Source organism: Empidonax traillii, unplaced genomic scaffold (assembly GCF_003031625.1).
Source record: "Empidonax traillii isolate 1590-97213 ecotype Southwest subspecies unplaced genomic scaffold, ASM303162v1 scaffold258:size685985, whole genome shotgun sequence".
Taxonomy (NCBI): Eukaryota; Metazoa; Chordata; class Aves; order Passeriformes; family Tyrannidae; genus Empidonax; species Empidonax traillii.
The window spans coordinates 275,687-294,796 of record NW_020955451.1 but is presented as its reverse complement, the minus strand read 5'-3'; the positions used below and the strand labels follow the sequence as shown (position 1 = coordinate 294,796).

The 19,110-nt window shown below is 46.9% G+C and overlaps 1 protein-coding gene across 2 annotated transcripts in view; it reads left to right on the top strand.

The window, feature by feature from the left end:
* Positions 1-1,532: 1,532 nt before the first annotated feature.
* LOC114060099 (monocarboxylate transporter 2-like) overlaps positions 1,533-19,110 on the top strand; it is a 36,299-nt gene continuing 18,721 nt past the window's right edge. Inside the window, exons 1-3 of one of the 2 annotated variants that reach the window (XM_027889299.1) lie at positions 1,533-1,626; positions 3,364-3,518; positions 3,748-4,005. In XM_027889299.1, coding sequence (XP_027745100.1) covers positions 3,789-4,005 — 217 coding nt within the window. In that variant the 5' untranslated portion in view covers positions 1,533-1,626; positions 3,364-3,518; positions 3,748-3,788. Of the gene's footprint in view, positions 1,627-3,259; positions 3,519-3,747; positions 4,006-19,110 lie in introns of both variants that reach the window. The other variant, XM_027889298.1, reaches the window with a different exon arrangement.

Genomic DNA, 19,110 nt, shown 5'->3' with positions numbered 1-19,110 from the left:
AAGACAGAAAAAGCACCAGAGATGCTTGTTACATTTCTGGTCATAAAACATTTTCAGAGAGAATGACTGGTAGAAGCCATGACCAGTGAGGCAGAAAGAGCTGGACCATAAGATCAGTCAGCCCAAGGTATGTGCAATTGGCATTCTCTCCTGACAGTGAATTAATGGTGGGTGCCTGGGGAGACAAGCATGAAGCTACCTGTCAATACTCCCCAGGCTCCAGCAATTTGCCATCTGCAATGCCAGAGGTGGCATCTCTGTGTTTAATAGCACTCAATGGATTTCTCCCCAGAATTCATCTTGCTGTCTTTTGACCACTGGAAACTTTTTATCGTGCTGTTACAACTGGCTGGTAGAAAATCCTTTAAAATGGGAGGGGGGTGTGTGTGTGTGTTGTGTGTCCTGTGTTTGTGAGAAGAACATCTGAGCTGGCTGTGGGAGCACCATTGGCAGCCTCTTTTGTTAATGCAAACTGGGAAAAATTGTGTGGTTTTGAGCATTCATTGTGTCCTTGCAAGGAAGATATTTCTGCTGGGGCAATAGAAAATAGTGAAGATGACTCCATGTGGCCACAAGGCAGGAAATATTTGCTACAGTAGATGCTAAGTTAGTTCAGATGGATATTTTTCTCTCTGTCTCTGTTTACCTTTCTATGGAGTTTTCTACTCAGGCTGGATGAAAACATTGCCCTGGCCCACCTGCAGCCAGTTCTTTCCTGTTTTTCTTGTGGTTAAATAGTGTGTTGCAGCGTCTGGATTATAAACACGGCAGGGGAATGTTTTAAATCCCCCAAATGGGGATTTGCAACATAAGTCTTGTGGAAACATTCCTACAGAAATTGGGTTACATTAACCTTTCCAAAGCACAGACTGGTGGTGTGGATGTTGCTCAATCACTATCCAAGTCAACTGTTGAGTTACTGGCAAAAAATTCAGGAATCTTCTGTACCTTCTCCCCCCATTCCAGAGTGACGTTTACCCCTTGATAGGTGTTGCTGTGGCTTGTGAATCCCTCGGTTTGTTTTTGAGTGGTCTGAATCAATCTGATGCAGGATTTTAGGTGACCCAGAAGTCACAGAGGAGAACTTCAGGCAGAAGGTTAAAATTGCCATAGCAGGCTGGGCAAAGACACGGGATGTCCGTATGCAAATTCCCTGAGAGGAAAGTGGGAGCAGAGCCTGCAAAAACACATTGTAAAGAGAGAATAAGTTAATATGTACAAGGACAAGTGATATCTGACAAATAATTTATTAACCTCCACAGAGACCTGAGAGACCAATGTTCCAAGCACTGCAAATGGAAATGGATTTGTTGCTCCTGGGTGAAGGGTAATCCTGTTCATGAAAAGTTGGTTAATGTGGGATACAGCAGCCTTTGGATGTAACATGAGGTGTTGGGTGACAGACAGTGTTCCAAGTGACTGGAAGGTTTTACATCCAAAGGTAGAGCCTCTGATCTCAACCTTTGATCTTAGCTGCATCTGGGGTGGGGGACAAGGCCAGCAGATGGCTTTAAAAGCTGAGCAGGTCGCTGCTGAGGGAGCCAGCAACCAGCATTCCCAAGGGAAGGGAGTCCGAGTGGTGCCCACCTCTGCCGAAGAGGGAGCAGTCCCACTGGACAGCGGTTAGTGAGTGTGTGTGTCTGGTGTGTGGTGGCTTCCTCGGGTTGAGGGAAACTTGGCATCAGGGAGTCCCTGGATTGGCAGGTGAAGCTTTGGGTTTGATTTGTCACGGTGCTCTCTTGATTAACAAGAAACATCCCTGACCTGAATAAAACAATTGTGGTAGAAAATAATTGTGTAGTCCAAGAATAGTCCCCAGTTGATCTGGCTTACAGAATGCAGACTGTGATTGTGTGTGTTGGTTCCAAACGACAGTAGTTGGATAAATCAGGGGTGAGGATGACACTAACACATGGTGATCCTTCTCCAGTGTAACCTCTCACCTCCTGAGGGCCTCCAGAACCAGCAGTGCTGCCCTTGGAACACTGAGCACAGGCTAACATAAATATCCCTAAATTAAATATAAATGGAGATGAATGGTTTTGGTCTTCAGCAAAAAAAGACAGTGAAGAAAGGCTACAACAGAAAAAAATCAATTATGGTTCAAGGACAGGATTGAAAATTTTCAATGGAGGTCTGGGGATGACTCTTTTGCGGAGGGATTCCCAAACTCCTCCCTGATGTATCTGAAAATCTTGTTGAAAAATAACATGGTGTTTTTCTTGGTTGAATCTGTTGTCCCTTCCGCAACCTGTAGCTGCCACTAAAATGATGGGAAATATGGATGTGGGTTCTCTGTTCCCATGGTTCTTGTTAAGGAGAGGCAAAGCACAGTTCTTTACCCAGGTGAAGGGAAGGCTGGAATTGTTGGCAGATGAAGCAACATGGGATAACACCAGGGAATGAGGAAAACCTCTGAGCTGCATAACACCACCAGCACCGAGCAATTATAAAACAAAAGTGGATAAAATTGATTCAGATGGCTTGTTACCAGCAAAAAGAAGTGGGAGGCTCTGGGACTGTGTCTTCAGGAGAGGAACAGGGAATAAATGCTTACAGCAGTTTGAGAGTCTATGACCCAGATCTCATTGTATTTGTACAGTGTTCTTGGAGAGTTTTCAGCTCCTTGCCTTAACACTGTGGGTTCAATTTCCAGCCCAGGAGTCCCCCAGGATGCTGGAGAGGGTGGAAAGGGGGTAACATGTCTCTGTTTACCGTGTGTGCAACAGGTTAGCTCTGACAATGCCCTTTCCTATCAGCTTCTCTCATTTCTGAGTTTCAGTATATAAAGGCACTAAACCACCTTTTATCCAAAAAGATGCAGGTGCACCTCCCTGCCACCTCTTGCTGTGGGACCTACTCCTCTCCTCTCTAGTGTAAGACCTTGACCTTGATAGAAGTCTTGTGGATTAACTCCTGAGAGGCATGTAGGTTTTACTTCTTTCCTTTTTACCCTCATTTATTTTAATGACCAAAAAAAAAAAAAAAAAAAGGGAAGAATGCAAATGAGCGAATGCCCTCTTTGATCTGTGTTGCTCCTGAGAGTAATCTGCTAACCTGGCAGGCACCAGGCATGAGTGGAATTGCTGCCCCTAAGTAGGAAGAAACTTCAAGCCCTTTGCAAGCAGCTGCTCAGTTTGGTTGTTGGTTTGGGGGAAGCAAAGAGCCAGGAGAGCCTTGTCCCCCTGCAGAACAGGGGGTGCTGAACACACTGGGGCCACTCACCTGCTGCTCATGTCATGAGAATTATTCTTTTAAGCAGGGATAACCTGAAACCACAAGGATTTCCACCTACATTTGAAAGATACACAGTGAAGCAATTACCCTAAAAACACTGCAGTTGGAGCATCTGGTTCTCTCCAGAGGGACTGTGACAGGAGTCCACCTGCAGAAGCCATTCCCAAGGTGGGACACCGAGCCACCAGCTGGATGGGGGAGAGAACAGAAAGTGGAGGCGTTGACTGAGGTTTTGACTGAGGTCCATCCCTGAACCTGGAGGCCATGCGAGTATTTTGAGGGTATGTATTTAAAATACAGGTGGAAGGGCTGGACAGGGTTATTGGAGAGGGAAGGGTGATCTTGGTCATGTTAGAACTGAACAGCAGGACCACTGATAGGCAGCAAAAGTTCAAAGCTTTGAGAATGGGGGATCCTCTGTATCTCTAAATCGTTTAATTCTGCTTTAAAATGTAGCCTGATAACATGATATGCATATTCCGTGTAACACACACATCCTTTGCTCTGCAGGACACCGGAAAGTGGGTCTTGCTCTGAAATCTGCTCTGACCATGTCTCCTCCAGTCCTTTCCGACCTGGGCTACGTCCCCCCTGATGGTGGATGGGGCTGGGCAGTGGTGTTTGGAGCCTCCATCTCAATTGGGTTTGCATTTACCTTTCCTAAAGCTTTCACAGTCTACTTTAAAGAGATCCAGGCTGTTTTCAGCATCTCCTACAGCCAGATTGCCTGGACAACATCCATCATGTGTGCTACCACCTACGGAGGAGGTAAGTGAAGCAAGACTGTATTTTCCTTTGGGAAGGAGGAGGTCTGATCTCCACACCAAAAGGAGAGAATGTATTTCTTTGAGAAAGTTCTTGCTAACTGCAAGTTTATCCTTCTGTTTTCTGATGGTGTGCATTGGCAAAACTGAGAAAACCAGTAGTTCTGAGTGTTTTATTGGCAACATATATGATGTCATCAATTATTATTCCATCAGAAATCTTGCTATGTGTGGGTTGAGGCTTGGCCACGGTAGAATTATTTGACTCTTGGACTGTCTGAGTATTGCCTTTTGTTCCCTTCCTATTCTTGTCTTTTTTTTTGAAACAAAATTTATTACTTTCACTCATGATTTTAAAGAAGTTGCTGGAAACTTGAACTCTAAGCTTTGCTGATGAACAGACATGGGATATGTGCATGTATATATTGATATAGTATTTAAGTATGATTTTCCCTAAATCTGCTGCTAAAATTTTGCTGCAAATAATTAAGGGATGATGTTTTAGACTTTTCTGTGCAGAATCTTTCTGAAAGAACAAATATGTCCACTGATTACTTCAAGTAAAAACGTTTGCTGGGTCTTTTCTTGAACCTTGGCTGCAAAAGTTGCTGTTGTGGGAAATGTATCTCTTGTCCTCATAATTAAATCATCAGGTGGATATTCTCAGAGCGATATTTCCCTCAAATACTGCTGCCAGGTGTCAGTCTGTCACTTTGATCTGAGTAACCGGTGTGTATCTTGCTGTTAATGGTTAGTAGAGGACCATCTTGCGTTTAGGTTACTAATGCCTGTGAGGCTTAGCTGCTGATGGTTATTTCTGGGCTCTGAGGAGATTTCTGGTGGTTCTCAGCTTGTTTTACAAGGGTGAAAAGTAAAAGGATTAACACTTAAGAATGCAAGAATAGCCACACAACTCACATCTACCCAAACACGTATTCTTCCTCAAACAAGGTCACTGACACACTTTTGGAAAGACTACTGCAAAAAAAAGTTGTAGGATCCTTCTGGTACTGTGTTGCCTTCAGGACAGTGTGGTTTGGAGGCTTCTTGGGTCATGCACTGCAGACTTTGGGTGCCCCCTGTGCACAGAAGTGTCATACACTCCTGTACTTTAGGAACTGGTTTTACATGGCAATAAAAGCAAGGGAGCTGTCTTGTCATCTGATATGGGATAGATTAAGGTGGAAGGAGATGTACATGACCTGAGAGGTGTGAGGGATGAGCTGCTTCCCTGCTTGTAGAAAGAACCTTTTCAGGTCTGGGTGGATTCAATCAGCTGGGCAGTGAAGCGGCTTCATTGGTCTCTCTGGTCTGTGGTCTGCTGCTGCAGATGGACACAAGGGTTCCCTTCCAGGGGGATTAAATCAGCAGCTCTACTGAACACTGATTCCCTCTTGAAACAGTGAATGTGTATCCTCTGGCTGCTGTTTGGCTCTGGTGGTCTCATGTCAGGAGCTGAGAAGGTCTGACAGAGTCAGAGACTGAAGAGAGTCTCATTTAGAGGGTTCATTTCCTCAGGGTGGCTGCTCAGGGCAGTCTGAAAGTTGGATGTCTGATGCTGAGCACCAGATTTTGGACATGTCTCAGGGTGGTTGAGATTTCTGGGTTTTCATTCTCCACATTCCCTGAGCTGGTGCCCTCGACACCCAAACAAAGATACAGAGGAGAGTACAGCAGTGGAACTGCTGTCGGTGGTTCTGATGGGGGAAGAAGCCATTACTGTATAAAACTTATGGGTTCCAGCACTGATCTTCCCATCCTTAAGTACAGACTTTCATGAAATCTTATTGCTGCAGAGCTGTCATTGTAATCTACAGCCGTGTGTGCAAGCGCCTGACTTGCCCAGATGGCACAGGAGGGTGTCAGCAAGAGCAGGGAATTGTGAGATGTTATGAAGCAAGGTGATGTTTCTTTTTCAGCCCTGTATTTGGCTTCACACAGGCTTTGGTAGGAGTATCCTGTCCCTTTCACAAATACCTGTGTTCATTCCTGCCAAGGGCACCTTTCCTCTCTGGGGGGTCTGCCTGTGCTGTGGTAGCTGCTGCTCTTCACCTCCCTCATTTTTTAAATCACTGCAGCAACTGGGTTTTAAAAAAAACAAGCAACCCATGAAAGAAATAGATTTTGGAAAAGCATAAGTCTTCGGAAGAACCCCTGTGTAATGATTATAGACTCTTCTAGAATTAAGGAATATCAATTATGTCCTCTGTTCTTGCGGATGATTCATAATTCTAAACATTTCCCTGCCATGTTCTCATCTTTCACTTGTTGCTTCCAGTAAATGGTGTTGACATCTCCATAGATCTGAAAGCAGCAGCATGCTAGTGGTAATAGAAGAGGGAATGGCAATAATAACAGATTTAGGAGTTTCATCTCGGGGAATAAATATCTTTGAGTGAATAAGTAATTGAAAACTCAGTTTGATCTTCCTTTCAGCTACAGCAGCATAAGTCTACAGCAGTTGTGTAGCATCCAGGGAAGCTGCATGCTGTATTTGAGGAGGGAGGGAATGCAAGGGATCCCTTCAAACCCCAACTTTCATTTTACAATATACAACACTCAGACCAAAAACTCTCCTCTTTTAATCTTGTGGGGCAACATGGATGCACAATGTCAAAAGTTCAACAAGTTCCTAAAGAACTATCTGTGCAAGACCTTGGAAGTTAATGCTAAAGCATCATGCTTGATCTGCTGGACAATGGTCAGCCAGGAGGGCAAAACAACACAGAAAATTCAGGCACAGGAGCCTGGCTGAGTTTACCTACAGCAATATTGTGCCTTGCATCACCCTGTGTGAAGGGCACAGTGCTGTTAGACACAGCTCTCTGCACCACGTGATGCGGGCATTCAACTCTTCCCAGGTTTGAGTCTGCCTCTTGTTTCCATCTCCCAGCATTTAACTGAATTGGAAGGCTAATGAGGAGCTTGCTGGTTTTCTTCCACCTCCCTGAGAGGATCTGGCTGTGTGCAGAGCAGCTGCAGACTTGATCCTGTCATCCTGCTCCCCTCCTGCTCTCAGTGCCCGGGAGCCTCACTGGTGACGAGAACTGCGTGGTGAGGAGCCAGCTGAGATTGGTTTCTGCTCGGTGCATCCTTGTCCTTGAGGCACATCAAAGGTGTCCTCCATACACGCAGCAAACAGCAGTACCTGCTCCCAGAATGCTGCAGCCTTACAGGAAGATTTCTTGGGGAAACTCATGTCAAATGCAGAAGCCCTCATGGAGTTACAGTCACTTGTCAGAATTTTATTTGATGGAGAAAAAACAATCAGAACAAAGCTCCAGCTACCTCTCTGTGATATTTTGCTGTAGCTTTAGTTGACTACCCATCCAATACCTTAAAACTTGGGTGAGGTGGGGTTAATTTTTTTGGAAAATACCTGCATTATATTATGACAGAGTACTATGATCTGCAAACAGCAGTGTCCCAGAGACTACTTGCCAACAGGTGTGACATCCCCCTGTCCCCCAGCCACTGACCTTCGTCTCAGGCACAGTCAACACTGTGCAGTTCCAGGTTTTTGCTGCTCTGGAGTGGGAATCACTCTTCATAGTGGCCCTGCATCATCTCTCCTCACTCAAACATCATGAGAGTTTAATGAAATCTAAAGCTCTCCACCTTGGTGAAGCATTCAGGCAGCCCTGAGGCAGCTGATGCTCTTCCTGTCCTGCTGAGAATTATTTGAGAGTTTACTTGGAGATGGGGCTGGAGGCAGCAGTGGTCCTCTGAACCCAGAAGTGGCACAGCTGCTGAGGGCCTTGCCTTGGAGATGGTGCTTGTGGAGGGGCTGGGTGTGTCACAATTCACTGGATTAGTTTTGACAGTCTAAGATGCAGATTTTTGCTAATCTGCTTCCTTTTTACTGAAGCGAGGGAAGAAACTCCCACAAGAATATCTCCATCAGAAGTCACAGGCAGGCAAAGTAGTTAAGACAGGTTGGAATAAGGTGGGATATCACACTGATTTTAGTTGGACAACAGTAAAGTGCCTTTATTCACTATGTGTTTACCTTGAGCAAAAGGGTGTGAACTCATTATCCTGGGGTGAAACCTCAGAGCAAGGACAACAAGACTGGGGTCTGTGAGTGGAGAGCCACAGGGTGGGAAGGCAGAGGTTTCCCTCTGCACATGGTGCCACCAGAGAAGGGTCCCCTTTACTCTCAGTACAAATGACAGGGTGACTGTCTCTGCTCTGGCTAATGTGTAATTACACCTTCAACACAACCTTCTGCCCCAGCTGTTTGTTTGCCCGACCTTGTGTGTACAATCTGAAATGGCACCAGGCTCTGCATTCAGCAGTGTTTGGAAAAAAACCCCAGTATTTGTCCTAATTTTCAGCCATTTAGGGCTTGGCATAGTCAGACTTCAGCCATAAAAGTTAATAGCTAAATTCTGGATGCATCTTTAAGTACTTTCAACCATGTTGTTTCTCCCTTTCTATGCAGTCATTTTCCAAATATAACAGAGGAAGATTCTTCCGGGATTAAAATGTAAATGAGACAAAGATGCAATAGCAAAAGAATAATTTGTTTTAATTCCCCAGTGAAAACATTCGAGTTATTAGATTTAGATTAATTGTCACCATCTTTTCACCAACAAAAATGCTTTGGTTTGGGCTGCTGATTAAACTCCTGCAACAGGGGAAAAACAGAAGTGATGTTGCTGCTCAGTTTATTCTGTTGTCTCCAGGAAACCAGCTCATCCCACAGTGATGCTCCATGCACCTGGCTGGTTTGATGGCACAGACACAGGGCTGGGGCTGTCTAAGAGGTTTGATGGCTCTGGAGAGACTAATTTCATGTCATGTGCATCCCTTTGCCTGTCTGGTCTCCATGCTACTAATACTGGGGTTTAGCACAGAGCAAGTTTGACATTTCATAACTTTCTATTTTGACCTCTCCTTGACCCTCTTGTAAAACATTACCCAGTGTCCTGTGTGGTTTGAAGCAGTGCCAGCACCAACATTGCCTGGCCCCATGCAGCCTCACCCCATCACCAGGTGCAGGGTGTGAGGGGCTGGTGGCTCTGCCTGCAGCAGAACATCTCACAGAGCAGCAAGGAGGCTGCATGGAAATTAAAAGTCCCCTCCAAATAGCCAGAGATATGTCAAGGGATGTGAATTGACCATGCTTGACCATCATATCCCACGTGGAGCACGTGTGGGTGCTGCCTTGGTGGGGTGCTGCCTGCACCCCTCCCGCTGCTCAGTTCCCCTGGCAGCCACCAGCCAGAGTTAGGTGCCCTTTAATTAAAACCTCAAGCATGAAATTATTAGTGGTAAATCCCTGAATGCTGGAGGTCTTGTGGAGGTGCACAAGACCTCCAGCATTCAGGGATTTACCAGCGAGGTAAATAACAAATACTGAGGAATGTGTTTTATCAGCCTGATGACGCTCAGGGTGAGGAGAACGTGGGGTATGAGGGTAGTTCTGCACTCAACAGGGAGGGAACTGCTGCTCTTGTCCCCCAGCTGGCATTTCATGGTGGCCTCTGGTCCAGAGCCAACTATTTTTCTGAATTGAAATCTGTTCTTGTATTGGTCTGGATTGATCCTTTAAAAAAAGTTAAGCATACTATTAGGAACATAAATGTGTAGGTCTGCTCTTGGAGGACTGGGATCTCTCTCTCCCAAGACATCATGCTGAGCAAACTGACGGTATCACATCCCAGCTGTGAGGTCCAGCCCTTTGGCTTTGTGGACAATTGCTGCCTGTAATCTCATTCATTAATTCAGGAGCTCCCTTTTAACCAGGGTTATGAATTGCATTTTACTGCTGCTGCATTTTATGAGCAAATGGAACATGACAACAGAGTATTTTGAGAAATGGGGTGTGCCATGGAAGTGGAGAGCTACCTCTTTCAGTGTTCACTTACCAGATGCTGTTTTCATGCAGCAGAACTAGGTAAAGATTTTGGGTTTTTTTTTAGTGTGGAAGCAATTTCTAAAGCTTTTAATTGACTTTCAAATACTAAATGAAGGAAAAACACTGTTGGAGTTATAGAGTTGGAGCTCCTACCTTTGGCTGCCATTAAATGCTTTGCGTTAAAGGCTTTGAATAAAATTATTTACAAATACCAAAGTGGTCCACTGAGAACAAATAGGAATGATTTCCATTCTTAAGGAAGCCCAGGGTTTCTCCACTGCCCCCCCCCTTTTTTTTTCTTTTTCAAGAAAGGAAAAACACTCAGGTTGTCATCACTAGTCACTTTTTGGGGGGCAATTTATGCTTCACCAGAGATTGGTGAGGTATTGGCACAGGTTGCCCAGAGGAGCTGTGGGTGCCTAAACCTTGGAAGTGTTCAAGAATAACAAGTTGGACAGGGCTTTGAGTAACCTGCTCTAGTGGAAGATGTTCCTGCCCATGGCATGGTGTTGATCCCTTCCAACCCAAACCATCCTAAGATTCTGTGATCTTAAGTATTGTTCATCAAACTTTGGGCTGTAAGCAAGTGAAAGATGTTAGTTCATTTGATTTAGAAATCATGACAAGGGAACTGCCACAGAAAGCTTTGCAAAGATTGGAAAATGAGCCCTGCTGGGGAGAGAGGGAGAGTTTCAGGTTCTGCCTTGCTCCTGGCCCCTTTTCCCAGTTTGCCCCTCTTCTTTCACCAGCTCTGGAGTGGAGTGCTGGGAATATAATAGCAGTCACTTATTTACATGGAGCACTGTGATAGGGAAATGAGTCATTTGAAAAGGTACTTTGCAATTTTAATCAATTTTGTTGCTGCTTGCCAGCAAATTAAAAAACCTGCCCTGCAGGAAGCGACTGCTGTCAGTGGATGAGGGAGCAGAGCCTGGCCATGGGGGACAGTCTGTGCTCCCGAAATGGAGGGGGAGCACTGGCACAGGCAGCTACTGTGAGATGAACCCAAGTCCCCCTCAGTTGCTAGGAAGTCCTTTTTGACCTGGTGAGCCCAGGATTTCTACTGTCAGTCCCCTACCCTCTGCCCTCAGGCTGTTGTGCTTTGCTTGTGAGCTTCTCTTCAGAGCAGACACGTGAGTGCAAAGACTAATTGCATTTAGACCAGACACGTGAGTGCAAAGACTAATTGCATTTAGACATCTTTAGAAATCGTTTGTTTGCCCCCAGTATCTCCTGCTGCAAAAGATTTCCTGCTCCAGTTTTGAGTTTGCCACCAGTTTGTGTGAACATTTACCCAAGGCTGCTCCTGAAGAGGACATTCTTTAGCATGACATCCAATTTAACATTTCTGCAAAGGGAAATTCTCAACTTCCAGCTGGGAGTTGGAGCTTCCATGGCGGGAGCTTCTTCATCCCTCTCCCCCTGGGGGTTTCCTTCTGCCCTCCCGTCTTCCATGCTGCTGCTAAGGATGTACCAAGTTCAATCTCAGCTGTGCATTGGAGGGGTAAGCCCATTGCCCCCTGTGGGTGGGGCATCCCCATGTGGGTGGTGTTCAGCTCAAAAAGAAGAGGAGAAAAGAAACAAGTGAACAGCAGCAGTGCCTGAAGGCACATTTAAAAACCAGTTAATTTCTACACACCTAATTAATGTGCCTTGGTTTTTTTGGAAGCAGACTGAGTGCAGCTTTTTAGGGCATTAGGGAAGAGTTGATCTGAGCCTTGACACACAGAGAAACCAAAAGGGTTTTTCCTCTTGGGGAAAGAGGGAAGGAAGGGCCATAGCTGCAATGCAGATGGTATAGTTGTTTTCAGGCAAAATGTCTTTTGCCAAAATGATTTGTAAGATCTGCCCCATCATACTGCAGTCATGGCTACATGGGGATGGAAGAAGGTCTCCTCATGGGAAGTGACAAGGTGCTGATGCTCATCTGCCATCTCCATATGAATTTCCACAAAATTGGGCCCAGGAAGGCATGTGCCTGCATTCCTTCAAGACCCATGGGGCTGCTAGTTAAGCCAGAGGGAGGCAAGGTTGAGTAAGATAAACATCTTGTGGTGAAACTGCAACTTTCCAGCCAGAGCAAACACTGCTTAATGTTTTCCCAAACAGAGTTCAATGTGAAAAGAAGAATATACAGCGAATTGGTGAACTAAATAGAGGGTAGAAGCCTGAAATGATTATAGAGTAACAGAATTCAGAATTGGGTTGGAAGGAACCTTAAAGATCACCACGTTCCAACTCTGTGTTGTGGATAGGGTGCCCACAATTATCTTACACTACACCAGGTTGCTCCAAGCCCTGTCCAACCTGGCCTTGAACACTTGCAGGGATGGGGCAGCCACAATTTCTCTGGGCAACCTGTGCCAGGGCCTCACCACCCTCATAGTGAAGAATGTCCAGCATGTAACCTAAGTCTCTCCTCTTTCAGTTTAAAACCATTCCCTCTTGTCCTGTCCCCAATCTACCCCTGTAAAAAGTCACTGTTTTTTTTTATTTATTATGATGGTGTGGTCTGGGGGCAGGAGAGCAATCTGCAACTTGGTATGGAGCAGAAAAAAGAGGGACACTGATGGAAATATGGGAGGGGGGGGCAAAAGAACAATTTGCGTTAAGTAACTGAGGGCGGCTTAATTAACGCCCGCGGGGTGGCTGGTGCTGCTGCGAGGGAGGGGGGGCGAGGAAAACACGGGGGAAAGGGAGAAGCGAGAAGGGATGTGACTCCTGGGGAAGGTTTGGTGCCTGTCCTGTCCGCCGGGGCGGGCGGGTCCCGCATGGGGCGGTGCGGATGCTTCCCCGCCCCTTCTTGTCCGTCCCAACTCGTCCCATCCCGTCCCTGGGGGTCTGTCCCGGCGCCGCGCTCCGCAGGTGAGTCCGTGTGCGGGGGTGCGGGATCCCACATCACAGGCGTGTCCCGGGCGCTGGGCAGGCAGGAGTGGGGCGGTGCACCGGGTTGGGGCCGCTGTTCCTGCTTTTAACCTAAGTCCACGTGGCATTCCTGCACCGTCCCGCTCTCCCCCAGCACCGCTGCCCGCGGGACGGCGACACGGGGCCGGTGGGCTTGGCGTGAAATAGCTCAGAGGGGGCGCGACACGGGACAGGACTCACAGGGCTCAAGGTGTGTTGGGGTCGCGGTGTCACTGCAGGATGGGGACAGGGGGAGCAGCACCCTGGGACTGGGATAAAAGCATTCCGGGGCTGGGGAAGCAGCATCCTTGGACTGGAGTTCCAGGCAGCAGCACTCCAGAACAGGGATATGGAGAAGCAGCCTCCTGGGACGAGAGGCCCAAGGGAGTGAGGAGCAGCACCCCTGGACTGGGGGAGTCCAAGGGAGCAAAATCCTGGGACTTAGGGGAGCTGCGTCCCGGCACTCGGGGCCGGGCACTTTGGGACTGAGGTAGCAGCATCCCGGGACTGGGGGTCCGGGGCTCAGCATCCTGACCCGGCAACTCTGCACTTTGCATTCCAGGGCTGCCCGAGGAGCGCGGGCCCCGCTCTCTCCCCCGGCCATGGCGCCCCCAGGGCGAGCCCCCGTCCCTCCGGACGGCGGCTGGGGCTGGGCGGTGGTGCTCGGAGCCTTCGTTTCGATCGGCTTCGCCTACGCCTTCCCCAAGGGCTTGGCCATCTTCTTCAAAGAAATCCAGGATTTCTTTGGCACGTCCTATGGCGAGGTCGCGTGGATCTCCTCGATCATGTTGGCCACGACGTACGGTGCAGGTGAGTGATCCTGCACTGGCCCCGCGGCGCGGTGTGAAGGCAGAAGTGAGCCAGAAATCTCTGCTTTGGGACAGCGTGGATGAGGGGCAGCAGCAGTGTCCATCGGCATGGGCACCACCCACAGGTTTACTTTCTGATCGTGTTTCCAAACGTTAGCTCAGGCAAATAAGTCCTATGTGAAGCCTAAGGGGTGAAGTGGAAATGTTCTTATTTGAATTAGCGTTGATTGGGACACAGATCTGGCGCCTTTCGAATTTACCACTGGGCTCAGTGGGTGCAGGACTCTTTTGACCCCTCTGTGTGCTTTTTGGCCTGTAGGGGACTGCAGATGACTTTGAAAATGTGTTTTGTGACCAGCTGGGTGCTGACATCCCCTTCATTTCCAGTTGGGGTTGCAGCACCTTTTCTGCTTTTCGAAATAGGGTGTTTTTTCACTAATATGGGCACAGTGTTATGCAAAAGCCTTTCTATAGGGGTACAGTTTCTTCTGTGCACCAGAGGCTGAGCCACAGCATGGGGTGTCCCCTTGCTGCACCCCCTTCCCCAGGACATTGCCAGCCACAGGCTGCACATCAGGGGCTTCCTCTGACCCTGTGAACACAACATGGCCTTGGTCCTGTCACACAGCAGCTCTGTTCCCCCAAAGGCAATACCAGCCTTATTCCTTGTATCCAAGTGGCAAAGGGACGGGCAACACTGGCATCCTCCTGCCTTGCTTTGATGCAATTCAGTAACTTTGCAGCCAAGAGGCTGTGAAGTACCAGCATGGCCAGACCCAGCGTGCTGCTGAGGGCAGCAGTGGTGGTCACCTACCCAGAAATCAGAAGATTAGGTGTGAAAACTTGCCATGGGCATCAGGGACAAAGTCCTGAGAATAGACTGGTTTGAAATAGCTGGTTCTGGGTTTCAGCCAGAGCTGAGCATGGATATAGAGCAATAAATGAAGTAGCTGCTTGTTTATTGTGGCAGCTTGTAATCACGGCAATGAAATCGCCAGAGTTAGTCGTTCTTATCAGTTGTAAAGCAGTGCATGTAACGTTGCTCTTTTTTATGGATTTTGATATCACTTTCATGACTCAATGAAAAACTTGGGCTGCCCTTGATTAAATCTGCAGTGGGAGGTGGACAGGAACCGTGCTCTGTGATTGCAGGAAACTTCATCAATGTTTATTCTGGCTATTAAAGCAATCCTCAAAATATTCTTTGTTTTTACAGAGGATTTTTTTTCCTTAATAGTGCACTGTAGTGATTTTTGGACAGCACAGTTGCTAAGGAAGGTAAAGATGTGTTGTACAGAGCCTGTTGTAATGCACTCTGTTGCAACCCACTGCAAAGGCTTGGTCCCACGGAGAATGCTGAGTTCCTATTTGAGAACCCACAAATGGAGCACTTGAGGCAAAACCCAAGAGGTGACTTAGAAGGAGAAATCCCCTGCTTGAGCCAGTTTCAGGTATGGGCATCACAGCCACAGAAAGAAACCCCCAAACTTGCCTCACGCCCCTTCCCCCTGCTCCCACAGCAGTAAATGGCAGTGATTTGGAAGGTGGCCACAGGGATCAAAAGGTCTCCTCAAGAGTGCACAGGCCCTGCTGTTTGCTCAGTTGTCCTCAGAGAAGGGCCATGGTGTTTCTGTCCCTTGTGTCTGGACTGTGCCGTGGCTCTCAGAACCAGGACTCAGGGCAGTGAGATTGGCATCTGGGCAAAGGAATGTCCCCTGTGAGGGATGACCCTCCATGGAGTCTCAGCTCCCTCTGCCTTCTGGAAGCTGGGGGCAGCTGGGATGTCCTGGTGCCTTGGCAGGGCACACAGGGGCTGATGCTTTCACTGACCACAGCTTTTGCTTGCAAATACCCCCAGAAAACAGTTTCTAGTTTCCTTGTCGTGCTCCTTGGTGTAGGGACTTCCTTTTGGGACGTGCAGCTTACTGTGTGACAGCTTATGTTTGCATTTCGTAAATAATGCAAATGAAGCTTATTTCCCGAAAATACATGAACTAACTCAAATCTTCACTGGAGAAGCTGTGTTGACTTTGACAGCATGGATGCAGATTTACAGTGCCACCTGAGGCTTCAGCTTGTAGCACTAGAGCAGTTCCAGTTTTTCAGACTAAAACTGAAAATCAGCAGCCGAGACTGTTTCTGCTCTTCACTTTCTGCTTAATTCCCTCAGGAAACTGTTTTATACCAGCCAAGGCTCTGGCAATATATATTACAGAAGTTAATGTGTCTTATCCCCCAGTTTCTTAATCTGAACTAGGTTGCAGAAAACAATTCTGTCACTATAATACAAGTAGTAAAACAGATTACTGTGCTGTAAAGTGGATAGCCTGGACTTTATGATGGGGTACTTGTAGTTCTTGTCAGTGCTCATGTTCAGCAATTCCACGTTTCCAGTTGTGGAGGGCAGATTGGGAGGTTTGTGAGTGAAGAGCATGAGAACATTGCTTTTCTCTGACTAAATCCCACAGGCTGAAGCCCTGTCAATCTGATAAAGAAGGATTTCTGTTTTACAGTCTTTCCACCTTTTTTTGTTGTTGTTGTCATGAGTGAGGAGCTCATTCCTTACCCCAAATGAGGAAGATGTTACAGAGCAGAATCTTTGATGGATGAAAAGAAAAGGAACCAGGATCTGATCAGTGATCTTAGAGGTATTTTCCAACCTTCCAACCATTTTCTGGGACCAGGGGACACGGCACCATCCTTCCCTAAAGGTGCTTGCAGCTCAGCACCCAGGCAACAGGCACTGGGGGTGACGAGGACGCACCAACACTGTCAAAATGTGGAGCCCCACAGAGCACCCATCGTGCTGCCAGATGCCCTGGGCAGGGTTTCCCTTTGTAAATTGCCTCCTTGGACTTGGCTGTGCCAACAAAATACCAAGGTTCCCAAGGTCTTGCCTCATCTGAGGAATAAGTTTTGTTCAGGAAACAACCTCATTGCAAAGCCAAAAGTTTTGGGCCTTTACACCTCCTGATTTGGGTCCTGTGCCTGTGTCATGTTCACAACACCAAACTGAGCTGCCCTTCTCCCGTTTTTAAGGGTGACACATTTCAAGCTCAGCCACAGAAATGTCCCTGGGGATAACCATTACCTGTGGAAAGCAGGAGGCAGCTGAGTTCCCGGGAAAGTACAAGCAATATTATTTGCTAATAATTTAGTAGCAGCAATGTTCTTGTAGCTGTTACCTTCTCCTGTAAGGCTATAAGAGAGGAAAGGATCATGGGAAGAAGTAATGTCTTTTATTATGGCTGACTGTTAGAGCCAGCTCTCTGGCACATTGGCACATGTGCCAGAATATAGAGGATAATTTAATGCCTAGAGCAGTATCTGCATTTTTAGTAGGTTTTTCTTTGTTTGTTTGTTTGTTTGTTTGTTTGTTTTTGTGATGTTGTGGCCAAATGCTTCCTTTGTTTTTATGGAATAAGAGGAGTTGTCTGAGGGAAACGCAAAGACCAGATTCCGACACAGAGTCATTTCAGCAGCTTGCTTTGAATAACTGGGGCTAAAGCAGGGAATATGAGACCTTCTTTTTAGTAATTTTGAAGAACTTCAGTCTTTTGTAACTGCTGTGCAGGTTTGTGCACAGCTTGTAGCTGTAAATGTGTGCTGCTTCTGTTACCCTTTAATACATAAAAAGCTCAGTTGCATCAGCATTGTTTTTATTCAGTATGCACTGAAGTGGAATTTTGGTCTCAGCCTTGCTGTGCGCTGCTGTAACACTCCTCCAGAATCTCCAGGGTGCTTCTCTAACACATCCAAATTTCTATTAAAATTAAGGAATCACCTTCTGTCTATTTTTCAAAGACAGCAGCAGAGAGCCACATTTTGCAAACACAAGAAAAATGAGACTGTTTCTAAAGGAAATGCCTCAACCTGAAGCCAGCCAGTGTTTATACTCTTGTTATTTGTTATTTATTGTTTTGTAATTTGATGAAATATCTGAAGATTTAATTCTGGAAATGCTCCACAACTGAATCTTTTCTCCAAAGAAACTTTTTCCCAGAGCTTGTAGCTGCTTAATAGAGCATCTCCTAAAGCAGCAAGGAAGAGATGGGGAAGCTGAAAGTCCACCATTGACCTTGAACATTTAATCCAAAATTTTATAGTGGTATTTTATTACACTGCTGGCATGATAAATTGCAGTGACAGGTTTAGAAAGCACCTTACAACATGCAGTGGCGTAAAGCTGTATTAATAAGGAGTTTGATTCTGCAGTTTTTAACTTAATCAAAACTGCCAGCGTTCTCTTCTGCTCTGCTCCAGACTCCATCAAAACCTTCTCTGCCTCCAGGAGGCCCCACCCAAGGCTCTCAACCCATCCCAAGAGCTTTCAAGTAGCTGTGAGGTACCACAGCACTACCAGGGGAAACTGAGGCATGGGAGGGAGGTGGGTTTTTTCAAGGGCAAGCAGCGAGTGGGTAACAGAGTCCAGGCTATGCCTTGAGGGGTGCAAGCTCTCTGCAAGCCAGTTTTGGCTCAGGGATGGCCTGATCGACCACAGGTGGAGGTTTTACCTGCTAAAAGCCTGGTGACAGGGGTACCTGCTAAAATTGTGTGCTGTGCATTGCCCAGCATGTGGGGTTAGCAGAGAAATAAAGGAGTCAGGACACAGACAGGGTTTGTGTTGAGAGGTGTTCACAAACACATGCAGTGTGGATTTGCAGCTGGTTGCCCCCTGACCTTTCCAGGAGATCCAGCACCTGTGTCCTCTGGGTCCTGGGCTGTGTTTTGCCACCCCAGGGAATACCTCAGTGACCCAAAGGTGTCTGAAATGACACAAGGATCTCCTCAGCAGCCCTTAGTGCTGAGCAGGGGTTATGAGAGAGGAGAGGGACAGGGAGAGGAGGACAGGTTGTTTGCAGTATTGTAGCCTGTGCCAGCTCTCTACTGCTCTGCTTGCAGCACTGGTTCAACAAAAATTCTCAGGTAGGGGTTCCCAAGGCATGTGCTTTTCCACTTGGATATTTTGTGGAGGCTGAAACAAAAGGAATATCTCTGTTCAGCCCAGCGGATATCCAGCATCCTTCCATCCTGGCCCAGTCTCAGGTGCTCCGTGGAGCTGCCCAGTGCTGGACTTCACCCCTTTTTTATCCTCCCCATCTCTTGGAGTCCCACTCCATCAGCCTCCCCCTGTCATTGAAACAAGACATCTTCCCATGCTGGGGCAATCCCTGGGGTAGCAGCACCATTACAACAGTGGATTTTGATATGAAAGCTGGATGAGGAACGATTTGATTTCTGTAATGGATGGTGCTGCAGATTCATATACTTCTCCTGACTCTCAGAGAGCACTCAAGCTCCGCAAGGTCACCACGTATGGGCTTATATTTTTTATTTTTTTAAATAGCTCTGCTCTACTTAAGAGCGATAATAGCACTATAGGCTCAGGTGAAATATTTCTGTGTTCGTGGGCTTGGTCACAAAGCTTTATCATTTTGCCCTTCATTGGAGCTAGCAAGGTCACCAGGCAGCAGTAATAGAGATGTGATAGACTTAATAAAAACCAAGATTAATAAGAACTAGAAAGAAGAAA